Source organism: Temnothorax curvispinosus, unplaced genomic scaffold (assembly GCF_003070985.1).
Source record: "Temnothorax curvispinosus isolate PA1 unplaced genomic scaffold, ASM307098v1 QBEX01004246.1, whole genome shotgun sequence".
Taxonomy (NCBI): Eukaryota; Metazoa; Arthropoda; class Insecta; order Hymenoptera; family Formicidae; genus Temnothorax; species Temnothorax curvispinosus.
The window spans coordinates 85,633-104,761 of record NW_020214026.1 but is presented as its reverse complement, the minus strand read 5'-3'; the positions used below and the strand labels follow the sequence as shown (position 1 = coordinate 104,761).

The window sequence follows — 19,129 nt, the reverse complement described above, 5'->3', positions numbered from 1 at the left end:
CGCTATTATCACCGATGAGCCAACGGCCGCCATTCTCTAGAGTCTAGAAGAAGAAGAATGAGCCAAACGGCCATCGCTCATCGATAATTTTGGTCGCTCATTACGAAAATGCCAATGACGCGCGTTTGAATAACGATAGATTACACTACTTGCGGAAATGATTTTGCGGGACGACGACCTGATACATCTTTCTTCGTCGAAATATAATAGGAGTATGCCAGATTCTATATAGACGCAACATTTTCACTCAAGAAACGTTATGAGAGATATGAGAAAAATTGCGATAATCACGATATTCGTGAGTGATTATGTAACTGCATGGATTATTTTTTTTTTAGTAATGTTCCTTATTCTTACATATATATTTTTTCATTAAATTCTTTACTGATCTAATCAATGAAACATTACGACAAAAATGCAGAATATATTATACACATATAATTATAATAAATACCTACACAGTTTAGGCGATGAGACACATTTACTATATATGTTTATACGCGAGTGTTACTTATGTAGTAACGTACGATTATTCACTCCGTGTAAATGAGTGAATTATCGTAAGTTATTACAGAAATAACGCTCACGTAAATGTAGTATTATTGAAACACTGGTACTGGTGCTATGTTGATCGCGTGTATGTATATACTGAGCAGTACTGAGACCACGTCTATATAGTATTTGTACCTGTACCAATGTAGATTAACTTTATACTTGGTTTTTTAACTTACTTTTTATCTTTTTGTAGTCCTAAAAATTAAACTTTTTGTCGCTCGAACGGCCGTTTGAGCTGCGCTCGTGAAAATGCACTGAAATGCACCAGCACCATGCACCATGCACTTTAAGGAGTGAGAAATGACGTAACGTATAAGGACTAAAGCTTGCAACGCGCGTACAGCGCAAAATTTAAAATAATTATTGTGATAAAATATATGACAAAATATACTGAAGACTCGCATTTTGTTACAATGTAATAATATGTAAAAGTAAGTATTTATTTTTCAATTCAGCAGCTGTCAGTTTATTTTCTCCCTTGATTCGACATAATTCAAAATATATAAATTATTTATTAATTACCCAAATAAAAAAGAAGTTTTCGGTATATTTTACAAGTCTTTTCTATCGATTATACATGCTATCTTATCGAAAAACATTTTTATTTTAATGTGCGCGTTGCAAGAATTTTTATGATATATTTTCTCACTTTTGACATCGTCAATCCAAGACAGCTGCAGTGAGTGAACAGGAGCCTTAAAAATGATATGAAAATTGTATAAAAGAAATATTTTATAATACTCTTAATTATTTTTCACGTGTTTTCTACATTTATGAGCTTATATCGAGCAGCTAATGTCGATTTTTTTTTTTACATATCATGATTTATTGTCTTCTTACACCAAGCGTCTTTCAAGTATCCTGTAAATTTTTACATTTTACTTTCAGATGAAGATTGGATTATGGTCATTAAATTATATACAAGATTTACGTAACTGATGTTTTTTTTATCGACATTTAAACCATTGGTATAACAGTTATTACAATGTACAAATTATTACAGGTTGCTACAAACTTCAATATATCTTTCCGCGTATGTGTGTTTTACCTTCATCAATTCTTAAGAGAAGATTATAAAAGATTTATTAATATTAATATTATTGATTCGATAATATATGTTATAGAGCTTGTCATTCAGCGACAACGCGCTTTTTAATGGCAAAGAAAACTACGACCGCATTTGCGCTCGCATTCATTTTGCATACAATTACATTTTCATAAAAAATAAAATAAAAATAAATATCCGGGGCATCAAGTCATTTTGTACAGTGAGATATAAATGTATTAATGGGGGAAAGAATCTTGAGTCTACAACATACATTCTCATTGCCCGTTACCAGATTTTGGGTTAATAATTGAAAAAAAGACATATGTCTCTGCGAAAGGCGACAAATTCTAAATACTTTTCTAATATACAAAACTTTATTCCATTCCTGAGAACAGAAATAAGGAACAAAAAGTTCCGTGGATCTTTGGCATTCGGTATTAGGCTCTAATAACGTAGGTCGATTATAAAAAAATTTGATCACGTAAAAAAGAGATATGTCGTAATTTTCTTTTATATACATATATATCAACTGGACATATGAATTTACACGATAATTTGCCTTAAAGACTTTTTAAGACAAATCCCTACTAATTGCGAAAGTGACGTTAATCACGATCCTCTCGAATTACACGAAACTCTGCTACGAAACGAACAAAGGATGTTTTAAATGACAATGATGCCATTCACATGTTCACGTACGCAGCTGACGGTCTATGTGTGCAATTCAAGAAACGTGATAAATGTACAGGTGCGGAATAATTAGTCCGAATGCACTTTTGTGTTTCTAGTGAATGTAATAAAATTTGTAATTATTGCGATAATCTGTAAATAGATAGGAACTACTGAGATGTATTTAAGAGCTATAAAATTTTTAATTGACGGAATAAATTTATTGATAAAACTATCGAATCCATTGCGTATTTAATAAAATCGATTTTAGAATCGATTTTAATAAAAACGATCCCGTAGCTTAAATAACATACTATCACTGAAGCGCGTAATTAACTTTTCAAGCGTCGCAACGTATCGACTTCCATTGCAGATTACGGTCAGCACAGCGTATCGTGATAGAACGACATATATATTTATAAATATACTATAACAGAACATTATACAAAACAACAAGCGTTTCTCGGCAGCAGCCGCTATTGACTCGATTTCTCTCTTGTAATGTATATACTAATAACAATATATATATATAACATAAGTTAACGTCATTTTAAATATAGCTAATTAACTACTAACGATTATCTTACATTGCCATATCGTCTTCTCATTTACGAGTATAATAGTAAAAAATTGGCTAGTTTGGTAGATAGAAAGGTACGAATATTCATTGTACATCGTTCATCGATTGACTTTCTTGTGCGCTTTCGTTTTCCACCTGCGTAAAATGAGGTAGTTCAGCTTTCGTAGCCAACTCCAATGTGTGCATCCATCTAAAAATCCCACAAGTATATATTATTAGTATTAGTTATTTGCTTAAACAAGATATAGATTGTCGAAACAATTTTTACACTCACTTTTCTTTATCCTCTTGAGAAGATGCTTGAAGATAGTAATATTTTCTTGAATGATGCATCTTAAATGCTCTTATTCGATCTTTCGTGTTCAAGGGGTCTTCATCGGGTAATTTTGTACCTTCCGTAACCATAAAGCCTGGCATAGGCGTCGCTGTCATGGCCATGCTCTCCGATTCCGATTTGAATGAATACAGAACAAAGTCAACGTGCAACGCAAACCATCGTTTTGTCCAAGGCTTACTGGCCTGCGTCTTCAGTAACAGGTATCCGGATAATACTGATGGTGCACTCGCCGATACCTGTAGCAAACTTGGCACTGGTCCAGACGGTGACGACGGTGATTTAGTGAGCGGTTGAGTGAGCGCGGCATGGCATAATCTGCACACTCTCATATTCTTATTGTCTTCAAATAATAATTTCTGATTTGAGCATTTACTACAAACCACCTAGAAAACGACGGAATTATCGTAGAATGTTGAATAAATATTTTTATAAAATAATGTGTATAACGAAAGATTTAATTTTACTACACAATACTCACTATTCCACAAGCCCGACAATTGTGCTTTCGTTTCATCACAGAAAAACTAACTTCGCAAACCATGCACCTAGTTACGTCATCAGCCTTAACCAAAGAAGTTTTAACACTTCCAGTTTTCAGACTGGCCTTGCGTCTCATGATCTCTTGCATCGTTTGAAACAGCGCGTCCAGCCACGCTGCCTTCTCCGCAGCAGCATGTGTATACAACTCGACGCTTTTATTTTCGTCCCTTATGTAAAAAGTATTTGCGGTTTCTAGATTGTCTCCCTCAACTACTTGTAAATTTTCCACCATAAATTTAGCTCTTAATCGGTACATTGGACCGGGTATCAGTCTTATTGAGCAGAGTAATAATAAATCGCTAAACTGAAAAGATAAACAGTTCTAATTGAAAAAAAATATATGTATATTTTACAAATATTAATATACTATATAAAATAATGAATAATTACCAGAAACAAATGTCTCTCCTGATGATCGCCACTACGCGCTGAGATTTTCACTATACGTCCTTCTTTTATTAGTTCGCGAGTCGCACTGACTAGATCAGTCGCATCATATATACTCTCTTGAATTTCCAAAAGTTTTTTAAATTTATCGATTTTTTTCATTGCCTCGTTTGTATGATTTGCGGCGGTTGACACTAATTCCAGAGCCTCTGTAATTTAACATTACAAATGTTTCTCAATAAATAATTTATGAAATGTAGAATATGCAGCAATATTTCGGAAAACATAAGAAAACATTATACTTACTTTTTGTGTCTTCATAATCCGGATTGTCCTCAGTGAGGTTTCGTAAATAATCTTTGAGAAGTAACTCGTATCGCGGCAGTCTCTGTATAGGACTCAACATGTGATGTGCTAGCGACAATTTAGCACATTCGTCGAGCTTCTGAATTTCGTTAACAATCGCTGCAAACCTGGGAACCTTGTTTTGCAGGGTGCTTATCAAATTCATGGCGTAATCAAAATTCTTTACATACTCCGTATACATTTTGAGGAATGGCGCAAAGTTCTTCATTATGTCACCGATTCTCGGATTTGAATCCCAACATTGCATTCTCTCCTCAAATTGCGGCAATAGAAAGTCGTTGTGGAATTTATAAATAGATTTAATATTTGAGAACATGTGCTGGACAGTTTCTGGAGGGAACATCGGATGCGCTCGGTTTTCCTGATCGACCCTGAATTGGAACACTTGGTCGATCAGATGTAGAATGTTGACATAATTTTTCTCAGTCGCTAGTAACTCCTGCGCCACACGTAACGCCTTCTTTCGCTTCGAATCGGGCGAACCTTTCTTCACGAGCAGTTTAGGCTCCGATATCGACTCTTCCGTATGATCAGCCACTATGGCAGAGTCCGTCTCCGAAGATCTCGTTTCTTCTGACTCTTCTTCGCTCTCGGACTCGCTTACCGCGTAGGTATCTAATGTATACTGATGAGACCTCCTCTCCGAAGCTACGTACCTGTATTTGTTTTTAAAAATACAAGCTTAAAAATTTTTTTAAACAAAGATATGTAAACTACATTGCTCTTTTTTCATCAGATCTCCACACACCTGCTACTTCTATATTCTAGGACACTATGCGACATTTTAATATAGGACGTTTCCGTTGAAGTTTCCTCATGCCTCGTGATATCGATGCATTCAGCGGGCGTGGAAGCGGACATGACGAACGACTGAAATCGCGGGAAGCCACCGAAGCTGGCGATCCTGTGGAAGGAATGTCTGACGTATCGTTGCTCCTCAACACCTGTTGCTGCGTCCGAATCTTGCGAGTTGCCATTTTCGCTGGTCGTGCTCTGCTGCTCCGGCAAACCTGGCGTTGCCGGTTTGGAATGTTCGTCCTCCTGCTGAAACTCCTGCTTATCCTCCGTGATTTCCAGATCCGTGTAAAACGTGCTAGTGGCCGAACTGTTTTTCGAACCGAACATTTTGAATCCCTCGACCATCCGACTGCTACCGTCTCCAGGCTCCGGGAACAGACGCGTCATCCAGGATGAGATGTCCCTCAGCTGACTTCGTTGCATCCTACGGTCAATTCACGTTGCTAATTGTAGACAATTATCGCGTATCTTGCGCAGAGGGACAATTGGGGCACGAACAGTAGAAACAATGTACGGCGAGAACGATATGACACGCGGGTGCCACATAAACTGATGCTCTATGCGCATTTAGATATTAAATAAATATAAATTCACAAGACTTTACATTAACGTTACGGATACACATTTGGCTTCCGTGATATTTTACTGATAGCATTACGTGCTCTTCAAATAAATCACAAATCGTCGTAAATCATTACGGACACTCTAACGCTCACAATTTCTTCTTCAACTTCTATTGACAATAAATATAAAGAAACATTGTTCACGCGCGTGCTACTCCTATCGCAATGCTGACTCATTAATCTACTCGACATAAAGCTGAAGCTTTTTTCTTTATGAATAATACGCTAAATCACGCCGTTAATCCCCACGTTCGTATCGCTATATCTCGCCTCAAATTTTAGCGCCGCTTTTCCGATGCAAACATTACGTTTATTTAGCGGATATTACGATCTCGACACCGAGATACATATTTTCATCGTCGACACGGTGGTTCCGAAATAACGAGTGCGCGATAGATCTCTCGGGGAAGGCTATTTAAAAACGCATACTCCTCTTAGATCGATCCATTACGCTAAAATTAACGTGCCGGTCCGTTCCAGCGTGCGGGCGAGAAGCGAGAACGCTCGAGCCTCGCCGCTCGCGTCGGCATCGCTAATTGACACTCGGCGTGATTTGACCAGAACGAACGAACGAACGAATAAATGAACGAATGAACAAACGAACAAATGAAATACATGCGTGCCTGCTAAGTAAACGCGCGTAAACACGCGATTCTGCCCGACGTGATCTCAAAGATAATACGAGATACGAGAGACGGTGTTAATTTTTTCACGATGCGGTAGAAAGAATTTTCTTAAATTAATTAATCCTTTGTAAATGACGTAAGAACGATTCGAGCGCGTAGATAGAAGCAAAATTAACGGTCAAACATCGCGTCTTTTAAAACGATCGATGAACTTTCGGAGCGCTAAATTTTTAGCTTAATTTGTCGACAGATATCGCGCCTGGAGGGCCTAGACTCGCCGTTTTCCGAGGCTACATGGCTACATATGCGAGGCTACGTAAATACAGACGACTATTATTATCTTATATCACCGCATCGGCATCGTCAGACCAGCAGAATGAATGTACGACTATCCTCAAACGATTAATAGGCCGGATTCACTTTGAAACGATCTCGAACGCGGCTTTCCACTTTGCACTTTGCGTCCTGTTTCTAGTCATGACTAGAGCGAAGTGGAGACTTATCTAGATTTATTTATAACAGCACAGGAGCCCAAAGCCCAAGGCGCAAAATCGGGCCCGTGGAACGGAGAACGTTGCGCCGTCTCCAGATAATATTGGATTGGTAATATTAAGCTTTAAAAACCACCAGAATTATTTATTTTTATCCATTCCTGTGTTTCGAAATCATTAAAAAGTCTCTCGCGAAAATAATAAAATATAAATCCACATAACTTAAAATCGACTTTCGATAAAGAATCGCGACTAGATATCTGAAATAAACCTCGTAAATTATGGATATCTTCTTATCTTATATTTATTCATTTCGATTATGAAACTTTAATCTGGCATTTCCATTAGTCTGACATTTCCTTGCTGCTAAATGAATGTGGTAATTAATGCATCGGAACCGAAACCTGATTTTACAATTTCTAGAGCAACTTAAAAATTAGCCAGCAAGCGGATACATTTATAAAAAAGGAAATAAACGAGCAAGTTAAAAAAACGTTCGAAAATATCATAAATTTGTTCCGCACTACTTTGGATTTCTATTAATTTTAGTTCCATTCCTCCTTCCCTACATTGAAACTACGAAAAAGATATTACGTTCTGAATACAACAAATGAGAAAAGAATTGCTTCCTGATTTTTATTTAAAAAACTAAAAAAAAAAACGGTACTCTAAAAATGTAATCTATTTATGTCTAGCGGTTAACGTGAAATTAGCGGGCAGCGGGCAAGTGAAGCGGCAACGTGCTCGTCGATCTCCAACGAAGAATCAAGAACGAACGTGAGCTGAAAGCAATTTATTGCTCGATCAATTTCGCGGCGTAAGGCGGTAAAGGCGTACGATGTCCCGGCTCCGAAAATATCGAGTGCCGGCAGGGGCTCTTGAGGCAAAGGGCGGCAGGTGTGCAATCTGGCCTCGTCTCAACTCCCAAGGTACTCCGCCCTTCGCCCTAATTCGCCTTCCAGCAGCGGAGTCTTGTCGATGTTGACGACCGGGAGCGGACGGCGAATCCATCTTCGCGACCGCACTCCTCTCCTATACCTACAACCTACTCCAAAATGAACCGCGGAGCTGTTGGAGCCTACCGGAGCCTACGCTGCCTACGTCGATGCTGCGCAGCGGAGGAAAAGCGGAAGAGAAGCGCAAACTAGGAGCGAGTAGCGAGGAGCATAAACAGAGAGAGAGAAAGAGAGAGACAGGGAGAAATCGCAGTCAAGTGCCGTCATTACCTCTCGTCTCGGGATCGCTCGTAGGGTAGCGGAACAGCAACAGGCGCACGCGGATCGGCGCGAGCATAATGATCGTTTAGGCGAGGCGAAGCGAGGTGAGAGGTGAGGCCGATCTGTCTCTCCGAAACTCACGCGGTTCAACGTTCAACGGAATCACCGGCGTCCATGGCCGGCGCGGTTAGAGCCAGTTAGAGCGAACGGTTGATCAGCGGATTACCGCGTACTGCATCGACGGCACTGTTATGTATGTATGTATACGTGTGTACTCGCGCCTGCGACGACTCACGACGACTGACGTGAGGTTGACGAGCTCGAACGATTGCGAGCGCGTGACGACTGACGCGTGACACCAGGACTCGATCGTTCGAGACCGACGAGAACAGCGCGGAGAACGACGAGTTTCTTTAAAGTTAACGCGGAGCACCGGGCACTTGCCGAACTTGTCGAGACGTGCCAAAACGCTTTGATATGTATCCAACTCGAAGCAGTACTGACGATCAGGTGCAGTGCAGAAGTACTGCGATTTTATACACGTCGGATATACGCGTCGATACTCGGCTGCCGTCGCGAACGACGTCGGCGGCGTTGCGCGCAACTAAAATAATCTTTTCGCGGCTGGCATATTCGGTGTAGTCGGAAAGTAAGGGATTGCACCCATCCTTCGATAATGTAATAATTATCAGTCTTATCACCGTGCACAGGTAAAATATTGTAATAGAGATGTATGTACATGTAATCTACAATTATTTTTTAGTTTAAAATTGTTTCGTTATTTATTTCAATGACGTCAGAAGCGAGAAATCGCCAAAAAAATTCTAGACCACCCTGCCACCCAATATATGAATATAACATACCACTCAAATAATAACTTTAGTAATTTGAAACAAGAATGACGAATAACACACAAATACATATACGAAAAATATTATATTGATTTATTGTACAATTTTAATTATATAAAAAGTGAAGCTATTCAGTTTCGATATATTTAGATTTAAACATACATCACGAATAAAAATCGACATAAATATAAACTAATAAGGTAATTAATCAACTTTTCTAATGATGTTTAGGAGAAGTAGAATAGAATATATTTACAACATAAATATAAAGTTAAAAATATATTTTAGACAGTCATCGTATTATTAATCATGTTATTAAATGAAATATTAAAGTTCAGACATGTCCAGCAAAGTATTTATATGCGTTGGCACCCACGTTGTACCATTATGACATACGAACAAGACATTGCTGTCGATATATGCCTGAACATTGCCTACTTTGTACACTTGCTTAGCTTCCTTATATCTGTTCGGGATCGGCATAAATAATATACCTCTCTCTTCGCATTTCTTTTGTACGAAATCTTTGAAACCCTGCGGAATCTGCGAGGCCGTTCGTACCGCTTCAGCGAGTATCTGTAAGGAAACAGTAACATAATAATACAGAGAATAGCAATATGCGTAATATTACTTGAGTCATTATTTAATAATGTCAATTTAAATAAATATAATGCGTAGTTCCTGTACCTCCATTCTCGGCTGCACAATCGATGCCATCTGAGACATCGTCGGCTGAGTTCTCTCTAAACTTGTTAAATATGAAACCTGTTCTAGTGAGCCAGGTTGATGATTTTGTGGCCCACTGACGGCTCTATTCATCATGTCCAATGCTTTCTTGAAGTGCTCTGTAAATCGCATATTTGACTCATATTTTAATCAATTCCAACTACGAGAAAGAAGAAAGGATATAAATTTAACATTACAAAATAACGTACCTTTTATTACTGGTTCCGCCAGTAACTTTTCGCTCAACATTTTTTTCCAACCCATGTACCATGTTGTAACTTGATCATAATTAGGCGAATGATTGAGCCAAAGTGCCAAGACTTGTAGCCATTTGGGGAAAAAGAATTTATCGAGCAATCCTGCCATGATATGAACAGGGATCAATTCCTTCCACTCATACACGCAATTCCATTGATCCAAGTGCTGTTGATGTGGATTTATGACGAACTCGGATAAGGTTATTTGCAATTTTGGAATAATATTCTTCACTAAAAACGCCTCCATGTCTCCCTTGGCGAACACCTCTGCCCAAGGTTGCAGCATTAATCTAGCGGATCTGTCTGACGGATGCCAACCTCCTAATGCAGATCCGAGTTTTCGACGTATTATTGGATAAATTAACGTATCTAAACGATTTCCTAAATAACAGCAAGAAATAATTATTGTTACAACGACACGTCATCTCTATAGTTTAATACATAATGTAAAGAATATATATATTTACGTAATAACGGCAACCAAGGATGAATCCATGTGTGAATAGGTACAGTATCGGTAAGAGGATTCCATTCTTCCACCTCCAGTGTCAATTTCGGTAACACTAATAAATCTAGTATATTTTCCAGGATCCACGTAGGTAATAGCGGCATCCAGTACTCTATTAACTCAATTAAAGGCTCGGGCTGCCTACATGTCCACTGCCTAATTTGTTCATGAATAATATTAGAGAATAGATATATTGAAAGAACCATTTATATACATATATTAAAAATGTCAATATTTTCTCACATCCTTCGATTAATTTTACTTTTTTAAATTATCATATATAAATTTGTTAACGTTTATTATAGGACGTACTTACTGTATGGCTCCTCTGATCGACGGCATCCAAGCATTCCATACTAGTTGATCGTATGAATGCATAGTCCGTGTCTGAAGCGTACTAACTCCATTCTCTAAAATACTCTTCCATTGTTCAAATAACTTAATTGGCTGTTTCGGTTGCATCAATGGATTCCAAGTGAGCAGACAATCTTTTATCTTTGGTGCTACGAAACTGCTGGCTAATTCACCGAGTTCGTACATTTTGTACTCTTCGTAATAATTGTCTTGCAAGTTTTTGAAAGCCTCCGCGGTTTCTTGCAGCGACAATTCGTCCGTCTCATTCATCAATCTATCCACAATTACGAGCACGTTCTCTAAGGTGTCGATCAATTGACTATGCTGATCCACGACTTTGGATAAATTCTTTTTCTCCGCTTCTAAAGCAACCATTCTATCACTTAAATGCCTCATTCGCCGATCGTTTTGGATAATATCTTGCTCACACATGTCCACGAGTAAATTTAAATTATGTTGCAATTCGGGCAGGGCAAAGTTCACTTTCGATTTCTTGTCGGACGTAATTACGGTCTCGTCAGGACACTGTTGACCACCAGCTATCGCATGATATCCGCTAAGAATCCTTTGTTCTGGCCCTGTCATATCGATAACTTTAACTCTACTCATATCGCTGGACACTGGAGCTTTTCTGTTAGGCTTCAGTTTTCCATCTTCCAAAACTTGATCCACACTTCTATAGCAGTATCTGACTTTTTTCTTGTTACTGGTATCACCCTTCCGCCATTGAGATACCTTGGACTTGGATTCTTTTGCTTCCTCCCCATCGTCATCCTTCTTTTTCTCTGGAATCTTTGGTGTCTTTTCGGGACCATACGCGCCAATCGCGCCTCTTCCTTTTCTGAGATGTGCCTCCACTGGCGCGCTTATTCCTTGTAATTGTTTACCTAAACCTTTACCAGGTTCAAATCCCATCTATATAAAAAATATACCTTCTATTAATTTGCTACATTACTTCATCTTGCTATGATTTATAAACAAATTACGATCGTTGCTCGTAAAATACCTGCAGCAATAATTTAGCGCCAATGCCTTTTGTATGCATTTCCCAACTACCCATTCCGCTTTTCATCAGCAATGGATTAACTTGATTGCGCTTTTTACGCAGGCCTGCGATGTCACTGTCCAAGGTCAAGGCAAAGGATGGACGTTTGGAACTATTTGACCTCTCATCTTCTGAACTAAATAAAAGATATTAATATATATATTTAGTACTGTGTACCACATCACCTACGTATGGATGACGTATTTTTGCAAGGGCTCATTACCCATTTATTTGAGTGAGTTTTATTTACTTAAGTAGGAGCAATTTCGTTAGATATTTCTAAATATATCGAATAAAAATAATAAAACTTCAGTTTTGTAGTACCATGAATATATACTTAAAACAAAACGATCAAAAATTACTTTTGGATCCACAGGGCTCACGTTTGAAATATGCTGGGCACTCAAAGTATCATAAAAGTTTACTTTAATAATTATAGAGAAATAAAAGAATTGGTTTGCATTAGAAAATATTTATGTTGAAACTGTACCTCGAGCTACTGTGCCTTGTCTCCCGCATCTCTTCGTCATCTTCTTCGTCATCCTTGTCTTCTTTCTCTTTTGGTTGTCCCGCCTGTTGGATACCACCAGCGACAAAACTAACCGGCGCCGTATAATTTTTGGGACCCTTTTTAAAGGTTTTGAAAGATGGTCTGGCAGATGATTCATCTTCATCGCTGTCATCTGCCCATATTCCTGTTAATAAAAAGAAGCCACGTATTACAAAAAAGTAATATCGAGAACAGATTTTAAAAGTGTCCGCTGCAAATTTTGTCAACGGAATGCCGGAATGCTAGCAGAAATAGAACGGAATCTGTTGACAAAATATAATAGTAGCAGATCGATTGTCATACCTAGCATTTGCTGTTTCTTCGAGAGTTTGCGTCGGGGACGAGCTATATTAAATTCATTCTCTAAATCATAATCGGTGATTTCGAAGCTCTCCACTTCGTCCTCAGACATCTTGACGTATTATTTGACTAATTACAAATATCAATATTGTATCACTTCGTGCAACAATATAACCTTCAAGGACCACAGTTCACCAAAGCTTACGCTCGAATATACTGATTTAGCAAACACGTTAACGTATCTTTGATTGCCCTGAGAAAACACACAATTTGCGAAACCGACAGATAACACTTTGTTCGTGATTGATTATGTGTTTTTATTAATAACGTAAAATATATCACGATAGAACCAGAGAGCAAGCAGAGAGAAAATCCTGTGAGCGACCATATGCATGATGATGTAAAAAAAGAGACTAGTGACTAGTGACAGTAGCGACTAGTGACTTTTATCTCGTAAAACGGTATCAAGCAAAACGCAGGCGTGGCTGCTGTCATTATTTCAAATAAACTACATACGTTAAATAAGAATAATGCAGATTATGAAACTTGAATAACATCAGTGGTAGTTGGCAAGATCAATTTACAGTTTTCCTGTTTTAACCAGAAAAATCTGAAAGCGTAATTTGAAAATGTTTAGCTGTTTTATCGCGCGCCGTTTTTATCACGTGAAGTTGACCGCGCGCGCGGTAAACGAAGCGGCTCCGCCATGTTGATTACGTTCTCCTTCCACTTCCACTTCCAGAATGCAGCGGACAGTGCGGACACACGGAACGGATCGGCTCCGGACGAGTCGGCCTCGCGGCGACTCATTTAATTGGTAAAAATAACTTATATTAACCTTGCATGCATCATTCACTATAGTATCTATCGCGTAGTATAGAATAGTACAGATTTATGGCGCTCGGGTATTGATATTACGTAAAAATACGTATTTTGCGGTACTTGCTTGGCCGAAGGCTCGTCGCGCGGGCAATCGCGAAAGTGACGATCGCATTTTCCAATATCGCGAATATCGCGGCGGATATCTGCCCAAAATACGCCTATTCGCTAGAGTACAAAATAACAGTCGTAATAATAGCTGAACTTATAATATTGAGTCATTTTCGAAGTTCAGACAATTCATAATCGCGAGAGCGAGACGCGAGCGACGCCGCGCGCCATGACGGCGCTCTTGGTACGAGAAGTTGCTCGCGCGGGAGACGAAGCTTCGAAGCGGCTCCGCCATATTGATTACGTTCTCTTTTCATTTCCAGAACGCGGCGGGCACGAGACGGATCGGCTCCGGAACGAGTGGTCATTTAACTGGTAAAAATAGCACATATTAACCTTGCATGCATAATTATTCACTGTAATATCCATGGCGTAGTGTAGATTTAGCGCTTGGATATTGATATTTCGTAAAAATACGTATTTCACGGTACTTTATTAATTCGGCCGAAGCCGAAGGCGCGTCGCGCGGGCAATCGCGACAGTGACGATCGTATTTTCCAATATCGCGAGTATCGCGGATATAAATGCATAATCACGAAGTTGAGAACGAGACGCGAGTTGTCCGTGCGGGAGAGAAAGCGGCTCCGCCATATTAATTGCGTTGTTCTTTTATTTCCAGAACGCGGCGGACACGGGACGGATCGGCTCGAATCCGGAACGAGGTGGCATCGCGATTTATTTAATTCGTAAGTATAACATGTAACATGTATTAACTTTGCATCTATTTTCTGCAGAATCTATCGCATAGATTCGGCATTTGGATATTGATAATCTGTTTAAACGTGTATTTTGAAAGCCTTGTTCGGCCGAAGATCTATCGCGCGGATCAATCTAGCGACGCTGACGTCGCTCTTGGCGCGCGAAAAAATTTTTTCCGTCATCTTAAATACATTTTGTTGCATTTTTATTTGTGAAATATCGCTGATATCGAACGTATCATAATTTCTTCTTCTACTTTTATTTCTCCGCTGTCGCAATATAATTAAGTACGCGTCGTGTGTGATCATTAATATGGAGAATATCATACAAAGTATGACAAAGCCACGCGATCATTATATTCTAGTATAGTGATTACTTATAATAGCATTCAATTGTAATCAATATTTTGTTTATTTTAGGATACGTTGTGAGTGCTACGATGAAATCAAATAGCAATGGGATAGAAGAGAAGAGAAGCCGAGGAGGCAGCCAGGTGCAGCAGGAGGTGAGCATTTCATAATCTATATCTTCCATGAAGTGTTACTGATGGAAATAAATATTTATTTGCTCAGTAGTTGCGTATCGTTTTCAGATCACTATATAATGTAATAGTATATGCATCCTAATGTATAGTATTTCATCTTTAATATATTGTTTAATAAATAAAATATTTTGGGTCATTTTGAGATTTTTAAATATTTAATCAATTATTTATAACATGATTAATATTAATAAATATGTATAAAATATTTACTTGTTAATATATAAAATATTTCTAAATATTTAAAATTTATAATGATTGAAATTATATCAGGATTAGATTTTTTTTGTACAAGTTGATATCTAAAAAGACATTTTTATTAAGACGTTAGTCTTTCATCAAATATTTGTTGAAATTACGAATAAAGTGGTATACTTGCCTGCAAAAATTATTCTTTCATATATTTATTTTAGACATTATTTTAATTGAATTTTTTTGTATGTTACAGGTCAATATAACTCCTCTGTTGTGTGATGCGTAAAAAAGAGGGTTTAGATGGAAGAACCCGAGGAGGATGGAATTAACAACCCGAACAGTCTGAGATAGTGGTGAGTATAATTTACTTTTATATATTATGTTATATACAAAAAATTTTGGTTATTTTCTTTTAATCGAATTGTTTATTTAAATGTTTTAGAAAATAACACGAAGAGTCGCATCGAGGGAATCCAAGCTGACAACCTGCGAGGACCAGCCTAAGAGGAGGAGGAGGCCTGGGAGAGGCATCGGGCACCAGCGGAACAACTTTGCGGTAAATATCATTTTTTATTTTTGGCAAAAGTAATTTTTTTCCTGTTTATTCTTCAGCCTTTTTATTTCACCATAATTTAGAAATAACAGAAGAAAAGGAGTAATTTAATATTTTATAAAAATTAATTCGTGTAAAGACCTTTTTCGGAAAACGTACAATTATTTAAATAAATATAATTGAATAATGAATAAATAAAATGTTCGATGCGTATAAGAATTATGTTTTAAAACATTAAGTTTTCTGAACATTGTTTTAATATGAATTTTATATTTGTCTATTACAGAATCAACGTAGCTACGATTGCAGATATAATTCCGCTGTTGCGCATCGGGGTCGGTGAGTGATAAATATACATATTTGCGCTTTTTTATTTCGGGTGATCGCGGTCATATCTGTAGGTATATCAGATAGAGAGATACGGATAGGTAGGAATACGGGTAAAAATTAGATAAAAATCAGCAGAAAAAAAGCAGAAGCGCTTAGTGATTCTTTATAACATATGATTGGTCCTTGCTTTTAGTTTCTTGTTGGATCTAAGCAGCTATTTAAATGATGTTTCTATTGAAATATTTACAAAATGACAAATTCCATTCGGTTTCTGTTGATAATCCGCTGTCAGATTGTATCGACAGGCTTTGCCGGCAAAATACAAGTTTAATGCGGACACAGTAGATACCGAATCTGTTGCGATACTTGAGCAAATCCGCTGCCAATCTGTTGTCATACCGCGGCCGCCGGTTTGTTTCAGATTAAATGTTTTTAATATTTCCAAATTGGATGAATTTCGCATTGCAACGAATGTTTTGTCAAGCGTTGTACATGACTACATGAGTGATAAATTAAGAAAAACTTGCGGGTTTGCGAGTTCAAGGAAACAACGACTAAACTATTCATCAATTTATTCGTGTGCAAGTCAGCCACAAAGGAAAGATGCGCCGATCGATTTCATGATTCAACGAGGGGACAGATTTCGATTTTACATATGTATGAATCGGATAAGAGCTACGAGTTTTTAGTTTCTAGAAATCCACAGTTCCAGCTGCAGCGCACAGCAGCGAACGCACCATCAACCGCTATTCGATTTAGATTGTGCCCCGAATGCTTTGACAATCTCGATAAAACTATGTAACTAGAATAATTTATACAACTCAAAATCTCTAACATTTCAGAAAAACATTTTACGCATAACTCCATAAAATTATCTCCATTAAATAAAGTTAAGAATTGCAGACGAAGTTAAGAATTACAATAAAAACATGATCGGAAATATGGAGCGATTCTATTAACACCTTATAGCGAAGAGAATAAATCTGAAGGTCTTCCTCGAGTCTGAGATTACGTTCCAATTTTATCCCAATTTCGAATAATTTGTAATTTGTTTAGAACAATGCTACCCAAGATTTGTAATTCTGAGCACGTTAGCTTTTTTCCATCTTTATTAAGAAAAAAGAAGGTGGTAGGCGTGAATGGCTGTATTCAGCGTTGGACTTTAGAACGTTTCCTCGTCCCCGATTTCCGCGAAGAATCGATACGTGATGGAACGGTCGCGTAGGTGTTGCATCTGAACGTGCCTTGTAAATCCCTAAACACTAGCTGTTAGAAAAGGCAGACCCGATTTTGATTTTCGCACTTCAGCCCGATCTGCTTTCGAGGACGATTCGCTTGCTCGACCGGCGATCGGATAGTCAAAAATGCGGATTGCAAGCACGTGCGATCGCCGTGCGGTCGTAGGGTGGCAGATCGGCTCTCCGCGCCAAATGTCACATCGCTCTCCCACGCCGCGATTCGAGCTGGGAGTATACAGGGTATTTCTGAAAAAATGTTCAATAATTATATAGCACTATTCCTTATCAAAAATTGAGTCAGAAAACCCGAAACCATTTTTTTTCTATAATATTTAGTAGAATAGTAATTATTGAGTAAAGTTAATTCAGTCGACGTTGTCCTTTCAAGGCATATTAATTTTCATCTTGGTTTAACTTCTTCTAGTTCTAAGAATTAGAAAAAGGTAAAAAGTAAGTTAAACCGAGATGAAAGCTAATCAATATTAGTAGAAATGGACATCATTGACATACATCAGTCTAAAAGTGCTAATTAGATTAACTTTACTCAATAATTATTGCTTTATTACACATCATAGAAAAAAATCAGGATTTTTCGACCTAATTTTTGATAGCATTATATAATGATTAGTAGGTACTCTTTAAGAAACATCCTGTAAATCGCTTACTACGAATTTCTTCCTTTGAAATCTTTTGATCGCTACTTATCTCGTACGTAAAAGCGCATAATGAGTCCCGCCGAGATCGTTACTCTCATCCCGATCATTCGAGCGCAATTTTTTACGTCGCGCAGATTCCCGGTTTTCAATCAGATTAATCGTCTCGCGAATCGAGGAACTTGCTCGCTCGAAACCATCTTAAATTCATATATATCCTTTAAAAAATATATATGGTTAATGCAATTTTCTCTTTCGGAGATACACGCGTTTGAGATCGCTTCAACGAGCCTTTGAATAAACTAAACGAGCCTTTAAATTACATGATTATACTCAAAAGAATTCGCAGGATGCAGAACGAATGCATCGTCCTCGTTATCTTCTTCGTTACTCGTATATCAGTCGAGCCGAGAGTCTCGGAATCGGCGTGGATACTAGACAACTTCAAGGAGAATTGGGCAACCGTCACACTCACATTTTAATCTTTATTGTAATAGACTGCACTGAATTTTTCATCGCACACTTTTACTTTCTTGCTCTTCCTCTTTTAACAAAAAGTGTCGCGAGTGCGCGTCTCTTCCGCAACGCCTGTCATCCGTCCTTTCACGCTTCTCTCTCTCTGTCTCTCTCACTCACTCTTTCTCATTCATCTTTCTCTTTCTCTCACCATTTTTGCTTCAACTCATTCTTTTTTTACGTACAACGAGCCGCGTCGTAAGAGACGTTTCATCGTTTCGCACGCTAGTCGAGGCATATAACAAAATTCGATATAGACTACAACAATAATAACGTTTTTACTACACACCCTTCTCACGCACACACCCAATCACGCGGTCTCACGCACCCCTATCCATCGCACGTTGTCGATCAAATACAGTTCGTAGATACCGTTACATGGGATATTCGCGGCGTCGGCGGTTCTTACCGCCGACACAATGAGCATCACATGCGGTGCAGTATTTGTTTGTTCTCTCTCTTTCTCTCAGTCTCTCCCTTTGTTCTTTTCCTTTCTCTCTCTTTCTATCTCTCCTCTTCCGCTCTTTTTCTCCTTCTTGTATTTCCTATGTACAATTCAATTTTTTGACATTCTCTCTCTTTTTTT

General features: G+C 38.2%; 2 protein-coding genes and 1 long non-coding RNA gene across 5 annotated transcripts; 1 reads left to right on the top strand and 2 right to left on the bottom strand.

Moving 5' to 3' along the window:
* Nucleotides 1-1,481: 1,481 nt before the first annotated feature.
* Nucleotides 1,482-8,876, bottom strand: LOC112453318 (FYVE, RhoGEF and PH domain-containing protein 4-like). Of its 3 annotated transcripts, none has more exons than XM_025014009.1 (7): nt 8,247-8,876; nt 5,231-5,704; nt 4,423-5,138; nt 4,120-4,325; nt 3,668-4,033; nt 3,127-3,572; nt 1,482-3,042 (listed from the first exon to the last, which is right to left on the bottom strand). In XM_025014009.1, exons 2-7 carry the CDS (start codon nt 5,701-5,703, stop codon nt 2,937-2,939), a joined length of 2,313 nt encoding a protein of 770 aa, XP_024869777.1. In that variant the 5' UTR covers nt 5,704; nt 8,247-8,876; the 3' UTR covers nt 1,482-2,936. The 3 variants fall into 3 exon arrangements, with proteins under 3 accessions (XP_024869777.1, XP_024869778.1, XP_024869776.1); XM_025014010.1 differs by having other exon boundaries at nt 8,682-8,876; XM_025014008.1 differs by lacking the exon at nt 8,247-8,876 and adding an exon at nt 6,880-7,997.
* A 438-nt stretch (nt 8,877-9,314) lies between these two features.
* LOC112453335 (tuftelin-interacting protein 11) lies at nt 9,315-12,940 on the bottom strand. The gene is made up of 8 exons (XM_025014044.1): nt 12,832-12,940; nt 12,469-12,673; nt 11,940-12,114; nt 10,896-11,848; nt 10,539-10,735; nt 10,024-10,452; nt 9,776-9,933; nt 9,315-9,664 (listed from the first exon to the last, which is right to left on the bottom strand). Exons 1-8 carry the CDS (start codon nt 12,938-12,940, stop codon nt 9,416-9,418), a joined length of 2,475 nt encoding a protein of 824 aa, XP_024869812.1. The 3' UTR covers nt 9,315-9,415.
* Nucleotides 12,941-14,436: 1,496 nt separating this feature from the next.
* Nucleotides 14,437-16,817, top strand: LOC112453345. Its single transcript, XR_003040598.1, has 5 exons — nt 14,437-14,504; nt 14,937-15,022; nt 15,507-15,606; nt 15,696-15,809; nt 16,093-16,817. It is a non-coding gene; the product is annotated as an uncharacterized LOC112453345 (long non-coding RNA).
* Nucleotides 16,818-19,129: the final 2,312 nt, after the last annotated feature.